The sequence below is a fragment of the Miniopterus schreibersii genome (genome assembly GCF_964146895.1).
Source record: "Miniopterus schreibersii genome assembly, chromosome: 1".
Lineage (NCBI taxonomy): Eukaryota > Metazoa > Chordata > Mammalia > Chiroptera > Miniopteridae > Miniopterus > Miniopterus schreibersii.
Window position 1 is genome coordinate 184,130,865 of NC_138101.1, and position 21,962 is coordinate 184,152,826.

General features: G+C 45.0%; 1 protein-coding gene and 1 pseudogene across 2 annotated transcripts in view; one reads left to right on the top strand and one right to left on the bottom strand.

The window, feature by feature from the left end:
* Positions 1–9,565: 9,565 nt before the first annotated feature.
* The window catches only part of SPTLC2 (serine palmitoyltransferase long chain base subunit 2), a 95,007-nt gene continuing 82,610 nt past the window's right edge, over positions 9,566–21,962 (bottom strand). The window contains exons 11-12 of the mRNA XM_081147682.1: positions 19,875–20,004; positions 9,566–14,228 (exon numbers count right to left, since the gene is read on the bottom strand). Of these exons, the coding sequence (XP_081003808.1) occupies positions 14,109–14,228; positions 19,875–20,004 (250 nt within the window). The 3' untranslated portion in view covers positions 9,566–14,108. The remainder of the gene's footprint in view (positions 14,229–19,874; positions 20,005–21,962) is intronic.
* Positions 16,950–17,428, top strand: LOC308562593 (succinate dehydrogenase assembly factor 3, mitochondrial pseudogene; annotated as a pseudogene). The gene has a single exon. The product of its transcript is annotated as a succinate dehydrogenase assembly factor 3, mitochondrial pseudogene (transcript).

The window sequence follows — 21,962 nt, forward strand, 5'->3', positions numbered from 1 at the left end:
GCCTCCAGGGGCGGGGAGCCCGGGGGGGGGCGGCTCGGCCCGGCGGCGGGGGTGCGGGCGCCCCGCCCTCTGCTGCCCGCGCCCCGGCACCGACGCCCGCGCGGCTGTCCGTCGGGGTCAGCGCCGGGGGCGCCCCCGCCCCCCGGACGCGCGCCGGTCGGCCCCCCTTTGATCTGCCCCCTCCGGCCCCCGTGCGCGCCCCGCGGCCGGCGCAGCCCCGAGCAGATCCCTGCGCCCCGGCGTTAGGCGCCCGCGGCCGGCGCGCTCCAGCCCGGGCGGGGCTCCCGGGGTCCCGGGGACGCCCGGCCTGGCGCGCGAGGGGTCCCCGCAGTCCTGAGTAAACCAACAGATCAGTGTTCACTTAGGACTCCGGGTCGGGTGGCTCGGGGAGGGGGCCTGGAAGTGCCCCCCGCCCCTCGCTGCTCCCTGCCGGGGCGGAGCCGGCAGACACCTGCCGCGGGCGCCCGCTTTCCCAGGCGCCCGGAGAGCTAGGGACCCGGCGGGAGGGCCGAAGGGAGCCCGCGCTGGCCACCCCGAGGCCACCTTTTGGGACCTTGATTTTTAAGCTGCTTATTAAGAAACAGCGTAAAACGATCCTTTGTATCCCTCCCTGTCCTGCCGCGAGATTGAAGCAGAAACACCTGCTCTGGGAAGGCGCCGGGGCGCGGCCGCAGCCCCACTGACTCCGGCGGTAAACGGGGCGGGGCAGGGCCTGTTCGCCCCCGCCCCCCGGTCTCATTCTGACATCCAAGACCCCCGCCGCGCGCCCTCTTCCTCCGGGGCCCCGAATGTCTCACACTCCCAGTGTTGCTTCAGGGCCCTTGGACTTGGCGCTTGGGCGAGTTCCCCATGCTCGTGTTTCCTCCTGGTAACCCGCCTCTGTGAATCTGGTTAGTAGCCCAACTAGGCGGCCTTAGAGGGCGGGAGGGAAAGAATTAGTGCTTCTTCAGTCCCCACAGGTGAAAGCCCCGGAGGGAGCGCTGCTAACGTGTTTGAGGGAGCGTGGGGAGACCCTGCCCTGCTGCTGGCTGCCGCCGCCCTCCCCAGTGCAGGGACCCCCACACGTGGGGCAGGAAATAAACCTCAGTTTTATGATAAAGATCAGGAACGCAGGGGCAGTGACATTAGGGAACGTGCGCTCGGCGGCGCGGGCGAGCTGGGGGTGGGGTCCGGGCAGGTTGGGAGCAGCAGGGGCCTTGGGAAGACGGGAGGGAGCGCGAGGCCCGCCCGCGCTTCAGGGCAGAGCGCAGATGCCCCAGGTGCTGGGGAGGCTGGCCACGAAACCGGCCGCGGGACGACCTGGCTTCCCCGAACGAAACTCTTGGGGAACTGGGCTCATTTCTGAGAAGCCACTTCTGTCCCCACAGCACAGCCCGGGGCTCTGCAGTGTCCTGAAGAGTTGCATCGCAGGAATTACAGCCTGGGTCTGCAGGCGGCCGCAGGTTGGAGTCTGGCTTCTGCCATTTCCCAAGAACTTGATCTTATTGGACAAGTTCTTTGACTTCTCTGTGCATCTGTCATCGTAAAAGTGTGCGTGTGGGTGGGTGGGGGGGGGAGGGTACTTAAGTCTCAGTTGTGAGAAGCAACTGAGAATCTATGTTAAGAACTTATATTAGGATGAACTATATAAAGTTGCCATTTTTGGGTCAAAAAAGGTCAAATACTAGCAGTTTCACATGATTGAACCTAATCAGATGCCTGTGACATGTTAACACTAATGTTAGCCAACAGAAACCTAGCCTCTGAGCGCCTGCTACACCATATTGCTTTTACTAGACTAAATGAGAGGACACCTTGTTTTTATTTTTGTTTTTAGGATTTTTTTTTTTTTTGTAAAACTATTTTTGAATCTAACCTAATATTTTGTCTTTCATCAAACTTTTGCATCAAACTTGGAGTTTGAAAAGAATGGGTTTATTTATTCATGTGTCCCTCTCTTAAGGGCACAGGCTTTTCTCTCTCTCCAGGTTTCTTTGTTTTTCATTTTTGTTTTTTTAGTTAGTTTGTTTTTTTAATGCAGTGGACAGAAAGGAGGTGAGACTGGAGATTTCTCCTGACAACCCTAGATGTGTTAAGTCCCCTTCAGGGACTACCGTAATGACACTACAGATCTCTTGTCACCATTGGGCAGGGTGAGGATAGGATTAGTATCTCGTAGCCAGAAATTCCCTGTGCCCTTAAGTGAAATTGCAGTCGTAAGGGGTCGGCAAAAGTCGGCAAAAGTCGGTTTACAGTTGTCAGTATGCGAAACACAGTTTATTCTTATAATGTTTTTTATTAATTATTGTATTACAACTGTAAACCGACTTTTGCCCACCCCCGTATCTCCCTAAACCCAAGTCTAAATGTGTTGGATTTTAATGCTAACCAACGAAGATTCTTCTGAAGGGTCCCATGACTTCCATGGGTCAAACTGTACCAGGGTTATTCCCAGAAAGCATAAGGGGTGGTAATTAGGTAGTTGTTGGCCAGGTTAAATTGGCATCTTAGGTTTCTGAATATTAATGAGGTGAGCCAAGTGGGGAGTCCAACTTGGTGGTAGATTAGGTGGAAGCTACATTAACCTCCTCCCAGGGCCAAGCTGGAATTACAACTAAAATATAGAAAAATCATCCTGAATAACCAACTGAAGACGAGCTAGAGAGCACCCTCATAACCAAGGAATTAAAGAGGAGGCCATATCGAGACCAGTAGGAAGTGCGGAGGTGCAAGAGGGCTGGCTGGGCTCCCACAGGCAGCAGCTGAAGGTCCGGAGGGAGATCTCAACTGCATGGGATTCCCCCTGAGAAGTCTGGGGCCTACACCCCAAACCCGGCTTCCCAGCCCAGAGCACCAGAACTGGGAAAGGTGCCCAGATAACATCTGGCTGTGAAAAACAGCTGGGTTTCTGTCCGTCAGGGAGAGACAGCTGGAAATGCTCCTAAAGAACCAATGCACAAAATTTCGTTTGCAACCACTCACCTTGGGCTCCAGCAGAGGGAAGGCAGAGTGGGCTAGAGCTGTGTGAGGAGAGTCTGGGGTTGGTGGCTTTGGGTGAGAGCTTAGAAGACAGCCACCAGGGTCCCTGTGCTGATTCATTCCCCCACACTGCAGAAGACATCTTTCTCAAGCAGACCTTTTCCATCCATGGAGCATTAGCCTGGGGGGAAGCAATAGCCCCCCACATTGGAATCCCTCTTGCCCCACCCTGTGGAGTTTACAACCTGCTGAGGACTATAGCTGAAGGCTCATTAAGTGACTGAGGCTAACAGACAGCCTGCAGGAAGACGCAGATCCCTGGGTTGCTTTGAGTCTTTGCCTGTCCTGCTCCTGGGCCTGGGACTAGTAAAAGCAGATGCTGGTCCAAAGCTTGGTCTTTTCCACATGCACCCAGGCCCAGCAGAGGGAGCTACAGGCCGTGGATTGCTGATAGCTCCAACAGGTGGCTCAGAGCCAAGCACAGACAGTGTCTGACATTGGCCTGCACCACAGTCCCTCTGAAAAGGCCCAGACCAATACACCCAGTGGCTAACTTTAGACAACAACAGAGCAGGATCCAATAAGCTTCACAAGCAGCATATCCACAGGGAGATATTGGCAGGCACCAAACCCTGCTGAAGCAAATTCCATTTCATGTGATCAGCACCTGCACAGCAGCCTGCATGCTGTGTTGTGCGTTGAGCCTCACTTTCAGCCAGCTTGAGGGTTGAGTCCATGCATGAACAGGCCAATAGCAATCAAGACTCAATAACAACGGGAGGGCCCACACAACACACACAAGGGACAGTCTTAGAGCATCTAGTTCTAGTGGTCAGGAAGACTGCACCACTGGGTCCCACAGGTCACCTACTACATCAGGCCACCCTACCAAGACTGGGAGTTGTAGCAGGCCTACCTAATACATAGAAACAAACACAAACAGGCACCCAAAATGGGGAGACAAAGGAACAGGCCCCAAATGAAGAAACAAGAGAATTCTCTAGAAGAAGAGGTAAATGAAGTAGAGGTAAGCAATTTATCGGATATAGAGTTCAGAATAATGATTATAAGGATGCTCGACTACATGAAAAGGACATCTACACCATTGAAAAGGACCAGTCAGAAATGAAGAATAAAATATCTGAAATAAAGAATACACTAGAAGGAATAAATAGCAGGCTCGATGAAGCAGAGGATCGGATCAGTGATTGGGAAGACAAGGTAGAAAAACAACCCTTCCATTCAGAGCAGCAAAAAGAAAAACGACTTTAAAAGAATGAGGAGCTCACCCGGCTGGCATGGCTCAGCGGTTGAGCATCGACCTAGGATCCAAGAGATTGCCGTTCGATTCCTGGTTGGGGCACAAACCCAGGTTTCGGGCTCCATCCCCAGCAGGGGGAGTGCAGGAGACAGCCGATCAATGACTCTCTCATCATTGATGTTTCTCTCTCTCTCTCTCTCCCCCCCCTCTTCCTTCCTCTCTCTGAAATCAATAAAGATATGTTAAAAAAAAAAATGGCTGTGAGAAGGAATTCGGTATAATGATTGAGAGGAGGGGGAGGAGGAAGGTTTGGACCTGGATGCTCATAGCTTTAGGACTTGTGTTATGAGCTGGTATGTCTCATGAGGAGTCCTCCTGTAAGGGAAAAGTAAAGACAGTAAACTAAAGAGTGAAGGTACCGGTTTAATGAGGATGGGGTGGGCTGTTTTGGTCTTATATTTTTATTTAGGTCACATTTTATTTATTTTATTTTTTTCTTCAAATATATCTTTATTGATTTCAGAGAGGAAGGGAGAGGGAGAGAGAGAAACAATGATGAGAGAGTCATTTATCGGCTGTCTCCTGCACGCCCCTGACTGGGGATCGAGCCTGCAACCCGGGAATGTGCCCTGACCGGGAATTGAATCGCGATCTCCTGGATCCTAGGTTGATGCTCAACCCCTGAGCCACGCCCGGCCGGGCTCAGGTCACATTTTAGAAGTTGGATGATAGTTTTCTCTTTTGGCTTTCCTTCTACCCCCACTATTTTGTATTCCCTCTTGGTCATATTGCCCTGTCAAGTGTTCAAGACTGAGTAGGTGGCCCCCGTGTTGACTAGGAAGTTGATCTTTTTTATCCCTGATGGTCAGGGTAAGCCTGGGCTCCTCAATGTAAGTCTCAGGGCCTTTGAGGAGACTTTCAGCCGCTTTATCCCTCTTCTCCCAGCTGCACCATCTGTGGGGATGGGCAGTCCAATTAGTTTCCTTCGGGGTATTATCCTTTCCAATGGCCCTCCTCTTTGCATATGGCACACTGGTTGGGCACAAGTCTCTGGGGCCATTGGGGTGCCCCTGTCCAGGGACCTGAGTAACTCACCAGTATTACAGAGCCTCATGAGGGTGGGCCCCATCTTTCCCAGGAGCTTGGCTGACCCTGAACCTCCAAAGCCAAAATGTTGGCTATTTTCTTGGTTCTCCTTGGCTTCCACCTTAAGGTCTTGGTTGTTGAACACTCAGAAGGTCAATTCCACCAATCTGGAAGTCTAGGTGGTAGGTTCTATCTCTAATTTTTGCAGTTTTCTCCTACTGTCTGGAGCACTCAGTGATATAAAGTGGGACCTAACTACTGTATTTCCTTCTATAGAGTCTGGTCTATATTGGTGTAGATGCACGGGCATTCCCAAAGTCTTTCTAAGCAAGCAGAGGGGTTCTCTTTAGCTTCCTGGGTGATTTTCTGGATCTGACTCCAATTAATAGGTTTTCTGCCGGCTGCCTGTATTCCCTTAAGGATCATATTTCTAAAATGTCTAAGTCGGCCTTCTCCTGTGTTGTCCCTAAAGTCCCAGTTAGGATCCATCTTGGGGATGGCTTGTGCTCCTGGTTGGTAGGTGTGATGACCTGCAGTGTCCCTATTAATTTTGTCTGCTTCTCCAGCCTTCATAAGGACTAGGGCTTTCTTGTCCTGTTAAAAGGACATTTAAGAGGGTCTGGACATCTGCCCAAGTGGGGTAGTGGGTCTGGAGTATTCCCCTGACCAGGTTAAGGAAGCCCTAAGGTTTTTCTCTTAATTCTTTAGAATGTGCCTTCCAATTATACAGGTCTGAAAAGGCAAAGGGTAAGACACAGTCATCAGGCTCTTTCTCCTCTGGGAACCTCCCTGGGGCAGAACCACCCTCCTGTTCCCCCAGGTTGGTAACTTGTCTCACTATGAGTGCTGGCCAGGCTGGGGCCTGAGCTGTAGGACAGGGTTGAGGGGATGGAGTGGTGAGGGGAGTGGTGAGGGGGTCGAAGGGCTATCAGAAGGGGATGTAGCATCCTGTCCAGGGGAGGACTGGCCATTAGGATTAGGTGGCATCGGAGGAGCACTTGGCCTCGGGGAGGGAGGAAGTCAAGGAGGGTCTTCTGGTCTTGAATTTAGAATTGGCAAAACTGACTTGGTTTTCTGGGTTCCTTCTTCAGGATGTAGTCCTACATTTTTATTTATTTTTTGGTAATCCCTTATTTTGGTACAAGGCCATGAAAAATTGAACATAGGGGATTTCATCCCACTTTGGAAAATTGTGTTATAATTTAGAGACCTGTTTGCTCGCCACAATTCTCCAACCCTCAGTTCATGTTGGGGCCAAGTGGTTGATACTGAATGACTTCCAACTCTGTAATAAGCTCCCCAAGGTTTTTTTTTTTTTTTTTTTTCTGGGATGAGGTTTTGGTTCCCCATAGCCTTCCCCCTTGGTCATTTCCCCAGTCCTCCAGGGTATGCAGCTATGGAGATACTTCCCAACAGGGCCCAAGACAATAGGTCCCTATTCCAATCTGCCTAGACTCTTTCCTAGTCTGGTGGGGTGGCCTTGGGGTGTGTCAAGGGTAAGCTTCTTCCATCTCAGAGACAAGCATTTAGAGCAGGAGAGGGGATGGGAATGAGGTTCGAGTCAGGCTAAAACCAGCCCAAAGGCCTTCTCCTGCTGTAAGAGAAGTGTATTCAAAAAGGGGCTGGAGCCCCAACAGGTTTGGCTCAGTGGTTAGAATGTCAGCCCATGGACTGAAGGGTTCCAGGTTCGGTTCTGGCTGATGCCTGCGGGAGGCAGCCAATCAATGTGTTGATGTTTCTCTTTCCCTTCCACGTTCTCTGAAAAGCAATGGAAAAAATGTCCTTGTGTGAAAAAAAGGGCCTGGACACAGGGGTCCCTGAGGCCCTCGGGGCTAACTCCCCTAAGGTTTATCCAATCTTAGATTTCCTTTTGTATTTTCTCCTAGAAGTTTCATATTTTAGATTTTATGTTCAGATCTGATTTGTTTTGAGTTAATTATCATTTATGATGTAAGGGTTGAAGCTGTGGACAAAAGAGGGGCCACAGCCCGGCTGGGTGTAGCTTAGCAGTTGAGCGTCGACCTTATGATCCAGGAGATCTTGGTTTGGTTCCCGGTCAGGGCACATCCCTGGGGTTGTGTGCTTGATCCCCAGCGGGTGGTGTGTGGGATGCAGCCCATGAATGACTCTCTCATCACTGATGTTTCTATCTCTCTCTTCCTTTCCCTTCCTCTCTAAAATCAATAGATATATTTAAAAAAAAAAAAAAAAAGAGGGGCCACACACTAACCTCACAAGCTCAGGGGAGGCCAACCTTGTGGGCCCTACAAGTTACTACATAGGATGGTCTGGTCATAAAAATTTCTAACTAAAAGTGGCTCATGACAGTCACATCCTAGCCTGTAGCTTCCTCAACGAAGGTCAATGTTGACAAAGGTCAATGTTTACGTGAGGTTGTCTTGTCTTTTTCCACCTAAGAAGATAACATACCTTTGAAATGTCAAAGCAATCTCCTTTCCAGATCCCTCAGGGCACAACATCCCGAGCAGGAGACCACAGAACCCCTGGTTGTTATCTGTTCCCAGAACACCATCCTATTGCTGTAAATGTTACTCATTACCTATCCCGTGCCCTCCAATGTGAAACAAGTACATGCCTCTCTGTTGTACTTTTCATCCAATCCCAGAGATTTCCCCAGTTTACTTTCTCCTGCCCCCTTCATCTACCATTAATGGATTTCATGTAAACTTATGTCTCCTCTTATGTATAAAATAAGCTGTAGAACTGCCAGTCTCCAGAGCTTTTTCTCAATTTGTTCAGATTTTGCTTCCCAGCAATTGTCATCAGTTTGGCTCAAACTCATAAAAATTTTCTACAGGTTTGGACGTCAACAAAGGTGATTCCCCCCAGACATTAAGTGTTCCAGCACCATTAGTTGACCAACTGTTTCTTCCCCACTGAATTAACTTGGCACTTATGTCAAAAATCAACTAACCATATATACAGGTCTACTTCTGCGCTCTCTAGTCTGTTTTATTGTTCTAAAGGCTATCCTAATGCCAACAGCACAGTCTTAGCTACTGTAGCTTTGTAGGGTTTTGAAATCAGGTGGTGTCACTTCTTTTTGAAAATTCTGTTTTGGCTATTCTAGGGCATTGCATTTCCATATAAATCTTAGGAACTTGTCAATGCCTACCAGAGTGAGTGCTTATCTTTCTCAATGCTTTAAACTTTTCAGTAGTTCTCCCCAGTGCTTAAGATAAAACTCCCAGGCAGGACAGCCCAGTGCAGCAGGCCTGCACCATCTCCCCTTTGCTGAGGGAGCATCAACCAGTCTTTCAAATCCTCCATTCTTCAGAGACATTTTCTGTCCCAGCCCTAAACCAGACACTGGTTACAATCTTTTACCATGTTCTTTACTCTTCCTTCATGGCACTTACCAGTTTGTAAAATGACTGATATTATGTTCACGTGCTTATTTGTTTACTAGAAAGTAGGAACCATATCTGTTTGCTGCTGTTATTGGTAGTGCTCAGTGCAGTGCATGGCATAGAAATAGCACCCAGTACTTATTGGCTGATAAATAAAGGCAGATGTAACTTCCTGAATATTTTTATTGGGGCAATCCAATATATTTGTATGAGATTATTATTATTTTTTTAATCTTTTTATTGATTTCAGAGAGAGGAAGTGAGAGAAACATCAATGATGAGTCATTGATCGGCTGCCTCCTGCACACCCCCTACTGGGGATTGAGCCCGCAACCCGGGCATGTACCCTGACTGGGAATCGAACCCCGATCTCATGGATCGTAGGTCAATGCTCAACTGCTGAGCCATGCCGACCAGGCTGAGATGATTCTTAAGTCATCTCAAGTAGTTGCCTTCAGTTTCTAAAATTTTTATTGAATTGTTGGGTGACACTGGTTAATAAAATTTTTAGGTTTCAAGTGTACAATTCTAGAATACATCATCTGTATATTGTACTGTGTTCACCACCCAAAGTCAAGTCTCCTTCCCTCACCATTTACCCCCCTTTACCCTCTTCTACCTCCCCCACCCCCCTTTCCCTCTGGGAATCACCACACTTGTGTCTATGAGATTTTTGGTTGTGTGTTTTTTTGCTTAATCTCTTCACCTTTTTCACCCAGCCCCGCAGCTGTCACTCCCTCAGACACTCTTCAGTTCTTGACGTGCACTCTTAAAACTCACACACCTATCCCAACCCACTATTTATGGCTTCACAGTCATCCAACAACAAAAAAAATCACTTGGCAAAAAAGGGTAATGGGGGTAAGGGAGAAATAAAGAGTGACATTTTAACACATCACTTACATTTTTATTGACATTTCCCCTTCTCTCACTTTCTCAGATTATATGAGCATTGCAGCAACGGAGAGGGGTTATCACAGCACCTCTTGCAAATTCCAGGCTACAGGTAAATTGGTCAATGGAAAAGTATGGGCCAACAAAATAAGATCTCAGCTCCTCATCAGCTATTTCTCTACTCTTTCCCCCTTCTTTTAATGTTAGCTACTTTTACACAGAGAGGGATCATCAAGACTGTGGTGATTTCATCAGTATCCTGTGAAGAACCGTTAAGGATGACTTTTGTCATTCCAACCATTGGCTTAACATTGACAAGTCCCGCACTCCCTTGGGAGGCTGGGTCAAGGGGACCAAAGCTTTGTATAAGAAACTTGGGAATTGTGTTGGAAAAAGCAGACTGTGACTTGCCTCAAGGCTCCACATACACGGAAGGGTCGCTTATCCACGCGGATGGCAACAAGGCAGGACACTGAGCACATCGAGGCACTGCTCTTGCTCTTACCCTTCCTTCAACCTCCCACCACTGCTCCGAAAGACGAGCTCTGGGTATTGCTTCATTAAAAACACAGTAATGGCAGTTTAAGAGTCACTGCATTCTTCAGGGTCAGTTTATTATATCTCATCATACCACAAAGAATCACAGTTTAAGGCCACTTTTCAAGTGCACGATGCAGTAAGCAAGACCTTGCCTACAGCTCCCCAACCAAGCCACTCCCACGGGTGACTGGGAATGTTATACCTGCAGACTCACCACAGATCTGAATAAGCATTTTCAATAGGGGCTTCAGCTAATCCCTTTGGTTTCCTCGCTAGAAAAGACTCACTCCATAGCAGAAAATGCTTGGAATGCAGGTCACTGGAAACGACAAAAGGGGCAACAGCATTTTCTATACAATTAAAAGCAAATGGATCATTGGCTAGTCCTAGCATTTCTCCAGTATAAGGCAGGAAGCCAGCCTTCTAATTCGGCTATCTGGGCACCTGGCAATTGGCTAGGAGCCTGGACACCACATTTCATGATAAAGCTGAGAGAGAATGGACATGCTTTCCTCCATGGAAGGTATTTTGATTAACTGGCTTAATGGATTAAGATGCCTGCTGGGCACTGAGATTCCATGATAAACAGGTAGCAGCACATCTATAGGATCTGGGGCTGCATTTAAGCAAACAGCTACTCAACAGCTAAGAAGAACCTTTTGACTTTTAAAACCCTTCATGATCCCTTTGGCCTATCCTGACTTTACCCGTGTGAAATGCTCCAGTTCTTATCTTCATGAAGGAAGACAGAAGGAAAACCACTACTCTCCGCACTGCCTAACCACACAGGTTATATAGCAAGTAGAGATTAAAACCCGTTTTGGCTTACCTAGAACACCAGGAAAGACACCCTGGGGGTTAGGACGCAGCAATTCTTTGTGCAAGAGAACCAGGTTACAGGTTTTGCCACATCCCTACAGAGTCCCATAAAACAAGAATCACCTAAATTCCTTTTCTTCACTGCCCGTGGAATTCTAAAAATCAAGAACTGGGAGGCACAGAAAGAAAGAAAGGCCAGATACAGAAGGGAGGGATTATAGAGACAAATCAAGGGAAGAACATTCAATTCCTTGGCCTGCGACAGGGCGTCAGGCAAACACACAGCCCTTGGTAGTTGTGTAGGACGTTTCTGTTCACTTTTTCGTGACTACATGTGGAAGAAGCATGTTTTGACATCTGAACTCCTCACCCTGCATCAAAGTTTAAGACAGTGACTAAAGGACTAAAGATATCAAGTTCTTCAAACAAGCAAGCAGTACTTTGGGGTTCTGGAGACCAGAATGTTTTGTAAAGAATTTTCCAAAGCAAAACAAAAAGTTAAAAAAGTGCTCCAAAGCCCCTGAACATTTTTAGTATTTCCTTGCGTTAGGAGGTATATCATATTCTAGGGCAAAGGTGGGAAGACAGTCTGCTATCTGCTCCATTCTTTGTGAATTTGATGTCCCCTCATTATAGATTCCTGGCTTTTCATGTGATTCTCAGAAAAAGGTCTGATAAAGCGGAAATGGATCAAGGCAATGCTAAAGTGAGCGTGATCAAGATCAGTCACACCTGTACTGACTGACTGACTGACTACCAGCTTTGGTGGTTGTGGTTAGCTGATGCCTGTTTGAACCCCATCAGATTCTCGAGTCGGGCTGTGTGTTAAACCATGTACTAACCAATCCCAGATTTCTATTCATTCCCAACGACTGTATTTATACACACTTGTATTTCCCCAAGGGCTTAATTAAAGAATGGTACTTGTTATATGACTGAAGCCTAGATTTATATTACAGTTTCAAGAAGAGACAACCAGTGTGTATGTACGTTTTGCCCTCTAGAAAGTAGAGGTCCTGGATAGATCACAGGATTTTGTCTCTTCGAAATAAACTTGTAATTTAACTACATTTATCCTGAAATAACTCTGCACCAGCAAAGTGACATATAATTTTTTAAATGCCCATACTAACTGATACTTTATATTGCAGTGACTTCATGCATGCCAAAATAAAGACTAGCAGGTAAGTTCATTGCTTAAAGTTTGTGACTTCTGCAAACCCCACACCATTACATAGTAAGTGCAGTGCAAAAGCCACCTGGTATCCTAGTGGGGTTCTAGGGTGAGGAACGAGAGGTGCAAAAAAGGTGAGCAAAGTGCTTCATTTACAGGATGAGTCACTTGGTTACCACAATTTCTTTTTTACTGCAACCTGTACACACTAAGTACAGTCCCAGCATATCTTCAAGGTTCTTTTATTCACCCTTTGCTATTCTTTAAAAAAGTAAAATGAAACCTTGGACTATTCAAGGGCTTAATGTTCTCAGATGCTGAGAGTGACCAAACACAACTTGAGACACGAAAACAGAACTTCACAAACAATAATATTGCTTATGTCTTCCACTACCTGTAGCCGTACAATCATACCAATAAGATGCCCAAGAGAATCTGGCCTGAGAACTCTTACCAATAAAAGGAGTGGCTTCAAAAACAGACACGTGCAAAAATACTTTCACAGAATTCTTTTCCATCCGGTTTCCAATCCTTCCCTCTAACACCTGATGGCTACTAAAAGACAAGCTGATCTTGGGTATAATAGAGTCAAAAGTTCTTTTCACTTAAGCTTTGGTTAAGAGAGAGAGAAAAAAAAGAACTTTAACATGGAGATTTTCAGATTTGTTCTTTGGTCAAGCAGTATAAAGGTCTCTGAAAAAAGTCCCCATTACCTGGTATGAAAACAGAGTCAAAACAGAGGGTCCCAGTTTGGCAAACAGGTATGTGTCCAGAATTTCTTTAAAAAAAAAAGAAGAAAAGGCAAGGGAGACCCTAACCCTCGATGATGGTTAGAATTGTCTCAGGACATCAAAATAAAGAGAGCCAGCCCTCAGAAGAGTGATATTTAAATGGGTCAGCTTCTAAAAAGGGTAAGAACTTTAATCCTTAAATAGGAACATGACAAGTGATTTATTTCTGAGCAGAGGATTTACCAACATTTCCCTTTATCAGTTTAAATCTAATCTGGACCCAGACCTGGGCAGAGGTCATAATTTTGAAAAGCAGAAAGCAGTAAGAAGCAAACCACAGATGTTCTGGTTCTGCAAGTAGGAATCAAATCTACCAGCCACCCTGGCCCTCACCCCTCACCCCAGCAGGCGACTCACCACTCCAAGGAGCAGCTTTGTACAGAGTCAGCATCACCGGGGGGGGGGGGGGGGGGGGGGCTGATCAGGGTGGGGTGTGGGTGCTTTTAGAACACTGTGTTTTAAATAGGGGATGGGAGTATTAGGTTAGAGCTTGGGAAGAATCCAAAAATTGAACACCCCCCCCCCCCCAAACAGTGGCTATCATGAAGAAATACCCAATGGTGAATGAAGATATCCTTGTTCCATTCCAGTTAGTGGAACAAGACCAAGCCTTGGGAGGCTCTAAACCAGGGGGAGTTAGATGAGGGGGAATTTCAGCAGGGTTAGCGTTTACTGTTTTCCTTAAAAGGCTAACCTTAAGACTAAAAGCAGAACACGTTGATTACTTGACGGTTAAATAAGGACTCCAAGGTTGGCCACCTCAGATCTGGGGCGGAAGTAAGAGGAAGGTCCTGCTCCCTAAGGAGGTGGGCCAGGTGAGCCTCGGGGCTGCAGTGCAGGGCCAGCAGCTCTGGATGGGCCCAAGGTGGAGAGGCCACTGGGAGAGGGTAATGGCCTGTGTGGTTAGCAGAGACAGGCTAGGGCCAGCGTGATTTCACAAGTAGAATAGTTATAAAATAAAACATTTTTTTAATGGACAAAAAAAGCGGTGAGTCACCTTTTTTTTTAAAAGGTGAAACCTTGCAAAGGAAGATGTGAAGCAGTTTTTTACTATTTACAAAATGCCATTTAGGGTGGAGGTGGCCACTGTCAGCAGTTGAGAAAATGTCTTTCGCGTGAGATGGCCACAGAAGCGTGGTTCCTGGACCTGGCTCAGAAAGGCCACATACTGTCCTGGGTGAGGGAGAGTTTCTTTAAGGGAGCACCAAAAAGGCTCAGTCCTCTGTTTCTTCATATGTAGTCTCATCAAAGGGCCGGTCCAGCAGAGGTACCAACCGATGACGGGAATACTTCAGCTGTAACAGGTCCCCAACTTCATCGATCCCCTTTAAAGCCTGAAACATAAAGACAGAGCAGAGGTGAGTCAGAGCCAGTCGGATGCTGGTGGGACTGTTTGTGTCCAGTGCATTTACTTGCGTCGCACTGCAGCTGTGGAAAGAGTTGCTTTTTGAGCAAGGACGTGGGGCTGACCATGAATAATAACTGGGTTGTGAAGAGCAGGTATGCACGATAAAGGGTATAACTCATCAAAGTATGTTATGCTTGGTAGGAAAAGGAATATGTGCCCCCGACTTGCCAGGCCGGCCACAATGTTGTCCACTCTCCTTTTATACTTCAGTGTTTGCTCTTTCCAGTATCGCACTATAGAAAACTAATGAGATGTCTGCATTAAGATATTTCCCAGATGCAAGATGGAGAGTCCCCAAAGTGAACTGCTCCACTAACTCAGTAAGAACAAGTGGGAGCGTGAGGAGGAGACCCTGTGTGGATGATGGACAGGCTGTAGGTGAAGGAGGAGCATAATGTTTTCTAAGTTCACCCATGTTGTAATGTAAGGGTCCCACTTCATCCTTTTGAATGCGGTTATCCAGTTGCCCAGCACCATCTGTCATTCCCCATTGACTACCTTTGGTTCTCTTGCTGAAAACCAATTGGCCAGATGCTTGGGTTTATTTCTGGACTCTCAATGCTACTCCACTGGTCTACATATATACTCTTATGCTAGAACCCACTGTTTTGGGTTACTATAGCTTTGTAGTAAGTTTTGCAATGAGGAAGTTTTGAGTCCTCCACCTTCGCTATCTTTTTTAATACTGTTTTCGCTACAGTTCCACATGTATTTGAGGCTAAGCTTTTCCATTTCTGCAAAAAAAAAAAAAAAAAAAAAAGGAAGCCATTGGGAATTTGATAGGGACAATATTAAATCTTCCAATCCACAAACACAGGATGTCTTTCCATTTATTTAAGTCTTCTTTCAGCAATGTTTGAATGCCATCATAAATGAAGTTTTCTTAATTTCATTTATTCAGGGCCAGTATACAGAAACACTAATTTTTGTGTGTTGATCTTTCATTCTACAAGTTTGCTGTGTATACTTATTAGCTCTATCAGACTGGGGTTTTTTTTGGTGGATTTTATGGCATTTTCTCTATATAGAATCACATCACAAGGCACATTACTAAATGAAAATTCGTTTGTATCTCATAATGTTTATCTTAAGTTCCATAAAACATCATAAGACAAAATGACTTCAACAAACCTATGATTTCAAAAGATTACTTCATGCTTCAAAAAACTAAATGGAAGGCAAAGTCAAACAATCAAGTAGATCTTATGAAAACGATTAGAATTCTCAATTGGCAATCATATTTGTTGGCAACAGAAATTTGCTTAGATACCTGGTAACATCTAAATTTTTACATGAATGTGTACAGTTCTCAGCAAAGTAGTTAGAACTTCCAGTCAAGATGGCAACGGAGGCCCTGGCTGGTTTTGCTCAGAGCATTGGCCCGAGGACTGAAGGGTTCCGGGTTCGATTCCTGGTCAAGGGCACCTACCTCCATTGCAGGCTCAATCCTTGGCCCCGGTCAGGGAGCATGTGGGAGGCAACAAATTGATGTCTCTCACATTGATGTTTCTCTCTCTGTCTCCCTCCCTTCCACCCTCTCTAGAAAATCAATGGAAAAAATATCCTTGGGAGAGGATTAACAAAAACAAAGCAAACAAACAGAAGGGAGATGTCAGAAATGAAGACTACAGTAACTGAAATGAAGAGTAATATACAGTGAATCAACAGCACAGCAGATAAAACTGAGAATTGAATCAGTGATCTGGAATATGAGGAAGCAAAAACACCCAATCAGAACAGCAAGAAGAAAAAAGAATTTTAAAATACGAGGATAGAGTAAAGAGCCTTAGGACAACTTCAAGCATACCAACATTTACATCATGGAGATGCTGGAAGGAGAAGAGAGGGAACAAGAAAATCGAAAACCTATTTGGAAAAATAATGACAGAAAACTTCCCTTACCTGGTGAAAGAAAGACATACAAGTTCAGTAAGTGCAGAGAGTCCCAAACAAGATGAATCCAAAGAAGCCCACACCAAGACACATCATAATTAAAATGCCAAGGTTAAAGACAAAGAGAGAATCTTAAAAGCAGCAAGAGAAAAGGAATCTGTTGCCTACAAGGGAGCTCCCATAACTCCGTCAGTTGATTTTGAACAGAAACTTTGCAGGCCAGAAGGGAGTGGCAAGAAATATTCAAAGTGATGAAAAGCAAGGACCTACAACCAAGATTACTCTACCCAGTAAAGTTGTTATTTAGAATCAAAGGACAGATAAAGAGTTTCCTAGACAAAAAAAGGCTAAAGGAGTCCATCACCACCAAACTAGTATTACATGAAATGTTAAAGGACCATCTTTAAAAAAGATAAAAAATTTGAACACTAAAATGGCAATAAATACATATAAAAAATTAAAAATAAATAAAAGCCAAAGTCTTTGAAAGGGCCGATAAGGCCCTCAATAATCGATCCCTACCGTCCATTGTTACTTCTCTGCCCTCATCCTTGCATTCTCATACTTGTCAAGCATAATCCTGCCTCAGGGCTTTTTCACTGGCTATTTCCTCTCTCTAGAATGTTCTTTCTCAAGATATCTACTTGGCTAACTCCTTAATTGCTCTCAAGTCTGTTTAAATATCACCTCCTCCGCGCAGTCTAGCATCCTCCTGTTTTAAATTCCAACCCCTCTCCACCGATACCCAGCGCGGAGCCGGCGCGCGCCGTCCCGTGCGCAGGCGCGGTGTGTGGCCCACGCGCGGCGCTATGCCGGCCGCGCACGTCGCCCGCGTCCGGGCCTTGTATCGGCGCATCCTGCTGCTGCACCGCTTTCTGCCCCCAGACCTCAAAGCCCTCGGCGACCAGTACGTGAAGGACGAATTCAGGAGACGTAAAACGGTTGGTTCGGACGAGGCCCGACGTTTCTTGGGGGAATGGGAGGCGTATGCAGCAGTGCTATGGCAACAAGCTAATGAAAACAGCCAAAATTCGACTGAAAAAGCATGCTTTGGAACAGCCCTACCAGAAGAAAAACTTAATGACTTTCGTGATGAACAAATAGGACAGCTGCAGGAGCTGATGCAAGCAGCCACTAAACCCAATAGGCAATTTAGTATCACTGAGTCTAGGAAACCAAAATGTTAGTCTATACAGTAAAGCTTAACAAGCATTTACAGTTCAAAACCCCTTATTTTAACTGTCATTGGTTTTAAAATTTTGAGCTTTTAGGCTTTGAAGAGTGCCTGGTGTAATGAAATACATATTTTTTGTTGGGGGATGTTAAGAATGCTCACTGCAGTGTATGGATCAGGTCACCAGTGGACGGAACTTTACATGATAGAGGAGTAACAGTACTTGCCAGATGGGATTCAATTATTGGACTAAATAAGGAAGAACAGCTCTAAACAGGACAAACTTGTGGAATTTTGCAAAAAAAATTTATGTATAAATTTGTTTTTAATGCTATTCTTATTCGAGCATTTGCCTCATGGTTTTAGTTTCATCAGATAAGTACATCATGATAATACAGATGTAGAATTTCAGCCAGATTATTTATTTAAATACACTGTCATCTTAAAAGTTAAAAAAAAAAAAAAATTCCAACCCCTCTCACTCTAAATATCCCTTACTCTGTTTCCATTTTCCTAAAGCACTTATACCCCTCAAATATTAGATAATTTAGTTTATGATTATATTTATTTATTGACAGACTCCTCCCACTAAAATATAAGTTCCACAAGGGCAAAAACAAAACAAAGAAAACTAATTGTTGTTAGAAAACATAATGTATTCCTATAGCCACTGCTTATGAGACAGATACTTTTCAAAGGCATGTAAAAACTCCTAAACATCCAAATAACTGGGTTTAAAAAAATAATTCTCCCTGGCCAGTGTGGCTCAGCTGGTTGAGCGTCACACTGTGAACACCAAAAGGTCGCCTGTTAGATCCCTGATTGGGGTGAGTACAAGGAGGCAGCCGATCAATGTTTCTTTCTTGCACTGATGTTTCTCTCTCTCTCTTCCTCCCTCCCTCTCCCTCTCTTTGTCTCTCTTTCAAATCAATAGAGACATTAAAAAAAAAAAATCAATGCAGAAATTCACCAGTAAGATATTTGAGAAATCTATTGGGAAAAATCTGAGAGGCATAATAAAAATTAAAAGAAAAACAAAGATACGGTATGAATAAACTGAATCCAATTTCACAGTGTCAGAATGTAACTAAGAATATACTTATACTTGTAGAAATTTTGCTATGTGGAAATAGGAAGAAAAAATCAGTCCTCAGCTGCGTAGAAATATAAAATTGTCATAATGAACTTTTAAAAACACACGTTTATGATCTTTAAGATTAGTAGCACTGGCTGGTGTGGCTCAGTGTACTGAGTGTTGTCCAAGGGATAGCTGGTTCCATTCCCGGTCAGGACATATGCTGGGCTGCAGGCTTCGTCCCCAGTCGAGGACATGCAGGAGGCAGTCGATGGATGTTTCCATCTCCCTCCCTCTTCCTTCCTCTTTCTCTCTCTCTTCCTCTCCTTTTCTCTCTCTCTAAAATATCAATAAAAACATATTTTTAAAAACTTAGTTAAAAAACAAAGACTAGTAGCTCTCCAACAATTTTATGCAAATATGTTTTAGAGCTCTATAAACTCTCAGAAAGCAATAATTACTTATTTTATTAAGAAAAGTGTATTGATTTTTAGAGAGAGGAAGGGAGAGAGAAAGAGAAAAACATCAATGTGAGGACATAACATCAATCGGCTGCCTCCTGTATGCCCCACAGAGTATTGAGCTTGACACCTGGGCATGTGCCCTGACCGGGAATCCAACTGGCAACCTTTCGGTACACTGGACGATGCCCAACCAATGAGCCACACTGGCCAGGGTGAAAGTGATACTTAAAGTCTGAAGTCTTAGATGTGAAATAATAGCATATTAAGAGAATATTAAGAGGTAATGAGAATATATTAAGAGACCATAAATAATTAAATTCAGTAATACAGTAATTAGGAGCCTCTACAATATGCCTGGCACTGTGCTGGGTCTTGGGGATAGAGAATGAGCAAAACAGATTTAGACTTAGTATCCTCAAGGTTTATCTAATGGAGAATATTGCCATAAATAATGAAAGGTGTGAATAATGCACTAAGGCAAAACCTTAAGATGCCAAGGAAACATCAAGCAAGAGTTTGGGAACAGCCTTGAGCAAGTTTCCTTTAAGTGGAGATGTGAAGAATGAGTGGGAGTTAGTAGGGAAAAGATAAGAGAAGGCTCAGGAGAGAAAATCCTACAGACAAAAAAAAACCATACAAGAAAGCTGAGAGTGAACAGCTAGAGCAGGAAGAGAGCTGTATAGCTGTAGCGGCCACAGCAAGGGAGGGTGTGGAACAAGAGGAAGCCAGAAAACTCCTGAGTCCCAGTGATCACACAGGGTCTGGTGGGCAATGCAAATGGTTTTGCCTTTTTTTTTTTTGGTAAACAGCGATGTTTTAAGCAGCATTGTTATTCCCTCCTCTATTTTACTGGTAAATATCTTAGGTACTCAAAGAACAAGAGGATCAACAGATAATTAATTTCATTGGATAATCAGGCCTTCTTAGTATAAAGTATTTTACATCAAGGTTAAAGAGTCTACTTACAGTATCAAGAATTTCTTTGGTATGAGCTGCTGACAGGCAAAACCTGGCTCTGGACTCAATAATTGGGGTAGCGGGAAATCCCACCACGACTACTCCAATGTTCCGCTTCAGCATCTCCCGTCCAAAGGCGCTGCAAAGGGAAAAGCAAGGAACAGAAACTAGGAAGAGTCATAATGCATACAGTACTAAGGTATTGCAGGGCTGAATGATCAAAAGTACTGAGAGACAGGCACTGGAGACTTCCATTAGGAATTTCCTTTTCAAGGTAACATGGACAGTTCACAAAGACTTCTCTTACTCAATCCTAGTGGTTGTCTCCCAAATGGTTTCCTTCACAAAAGTATAAGAATATAGTTGGCAGAGACCAATCTTTAATAGGGCTTGCCTAAAGTAATTTGCAATTTTGGCCTTAAAGTGTCCCAGACTTGTAACAGTGGTTTAGAGGCTTCAAAATGAACTACACTTTAAAACCTGGTCCTTGAGATGTTAGGCTTGGCAGTTTAAAAAATTCTTAGGATTATAAGGACACAGAGGATCTGTTGTACCATGGACATCTTCTGCTGGGAGAACGGCTGACTAGCATTAAGCCCCCCTTACCATGCCTTTCTTGACTGATGTAGGCATCAAGCTGCCTTTGAAATTCAGGTTTCCTTTGGTGTTTGTGAAGCTAGCATAGACCCAGGCTTCAGTTGCCCAGCTCTCTTTAACCCCCCACCCCAGGGGCAAATTGGTGGCATGAGATCTTAATCCACTTCTGTACCTTGTGTAAATAACACAGTTCTAATTTTCATGTAAATTCTGTTATATTTACTAAATTATGTTGTCTTTTCCTCTTTTTGACTTAGCTGAATCCTTTTTTACTTTCCCCTTAGCTGTTTAAAGTATTTGTTTGAAAATTTAAAAATCCCACACATTTTAGTAATGTTAGTAACTAATCACATTAGCTTTCCCCACTCCCTCTAGTACCAGGACATGGTCTTCGACGTACTTCCTTTGTGGCAGAAAGAGCCTGAGCACCCTGCATCTTCGGCTCTTGCTCCCAAACTGTCTAGTGTTTTATTGGAATTCCACCTCACCCTTCCTAAGTTTCAATGATGATGTACACAGTTTCACCAAGGCAGAACAGACACAGTCCTCTCTAAAGAAAGGGTTCCAGACTAAGTCAGTCCTCCAGACCAAATAACTCTTCACGTTTTTCTATGACAATTCCAGTTCAAGAATGAGGAAAATCCTACACCTCTGCCTGGTTCACTTCCACCATTGCCTCTGAAGGTCATACGGCCAATTGCTCATGTGACTTCCGTTGAAAACTGAACTTCTCTTTCTCCCTCAGTGAGCACCTTTGCCCAGTTTCCCCACATTATCATCTCTGGAATCACCACATTTCCAGGTTCCCTGACTGAACTCTCCTTCCTGTTCACTTTCATATCACTGAGTGGCCCCTGAGTGCCAGGGACTGTGGTGGGCACTGGGGATTCAAAGATGAACAAAAACATTTGCTCCTTTAATGTTTCAATGAAACCTCATCCAATTTTATATTTAAGAGCCCATCAAAACTCCCAAATCTGAACTATTTTACATCTCTGGTGCAACTTTGCATGTGATTATTTTGCAAATAATTATACTGGTTCACTTCATATTTGCTTTTCTAACATCTTCTGGTTTTGTTATACACTGGACGCTATTCCAGGACGAGGCTTTCCATTATATATATACCTTGTACAAGGCCAAGAAGTTGTGCAATGTGCACTTCCGTAACTATGCCGCGACACACCATGGCCTCATGGCTCGCCACTCCCCGCCGGGCACTGCACTTCAGCTCCACTCTCCTCCTGGCTATTCTTTTGTTGGCTAAGAATGTTCCTGCCTTCCGGCCTTTGCACAAAAGCTTCTTTCTCCAAGTGGCTCTCTCCGCCACGTGAAGCTCAGATGTCATCTTCTGTTCCCACTGAGGCTCATCCTGACCACCCCATTTAAAACCGTAAACTGCCCCCCCCCAGAGTATGCTCAGTCCCCCATATCTACTCTATATTTCCCATAGCACTAAACACCTTCTAACATAGGACATAATTTACTTATCTGTTATGT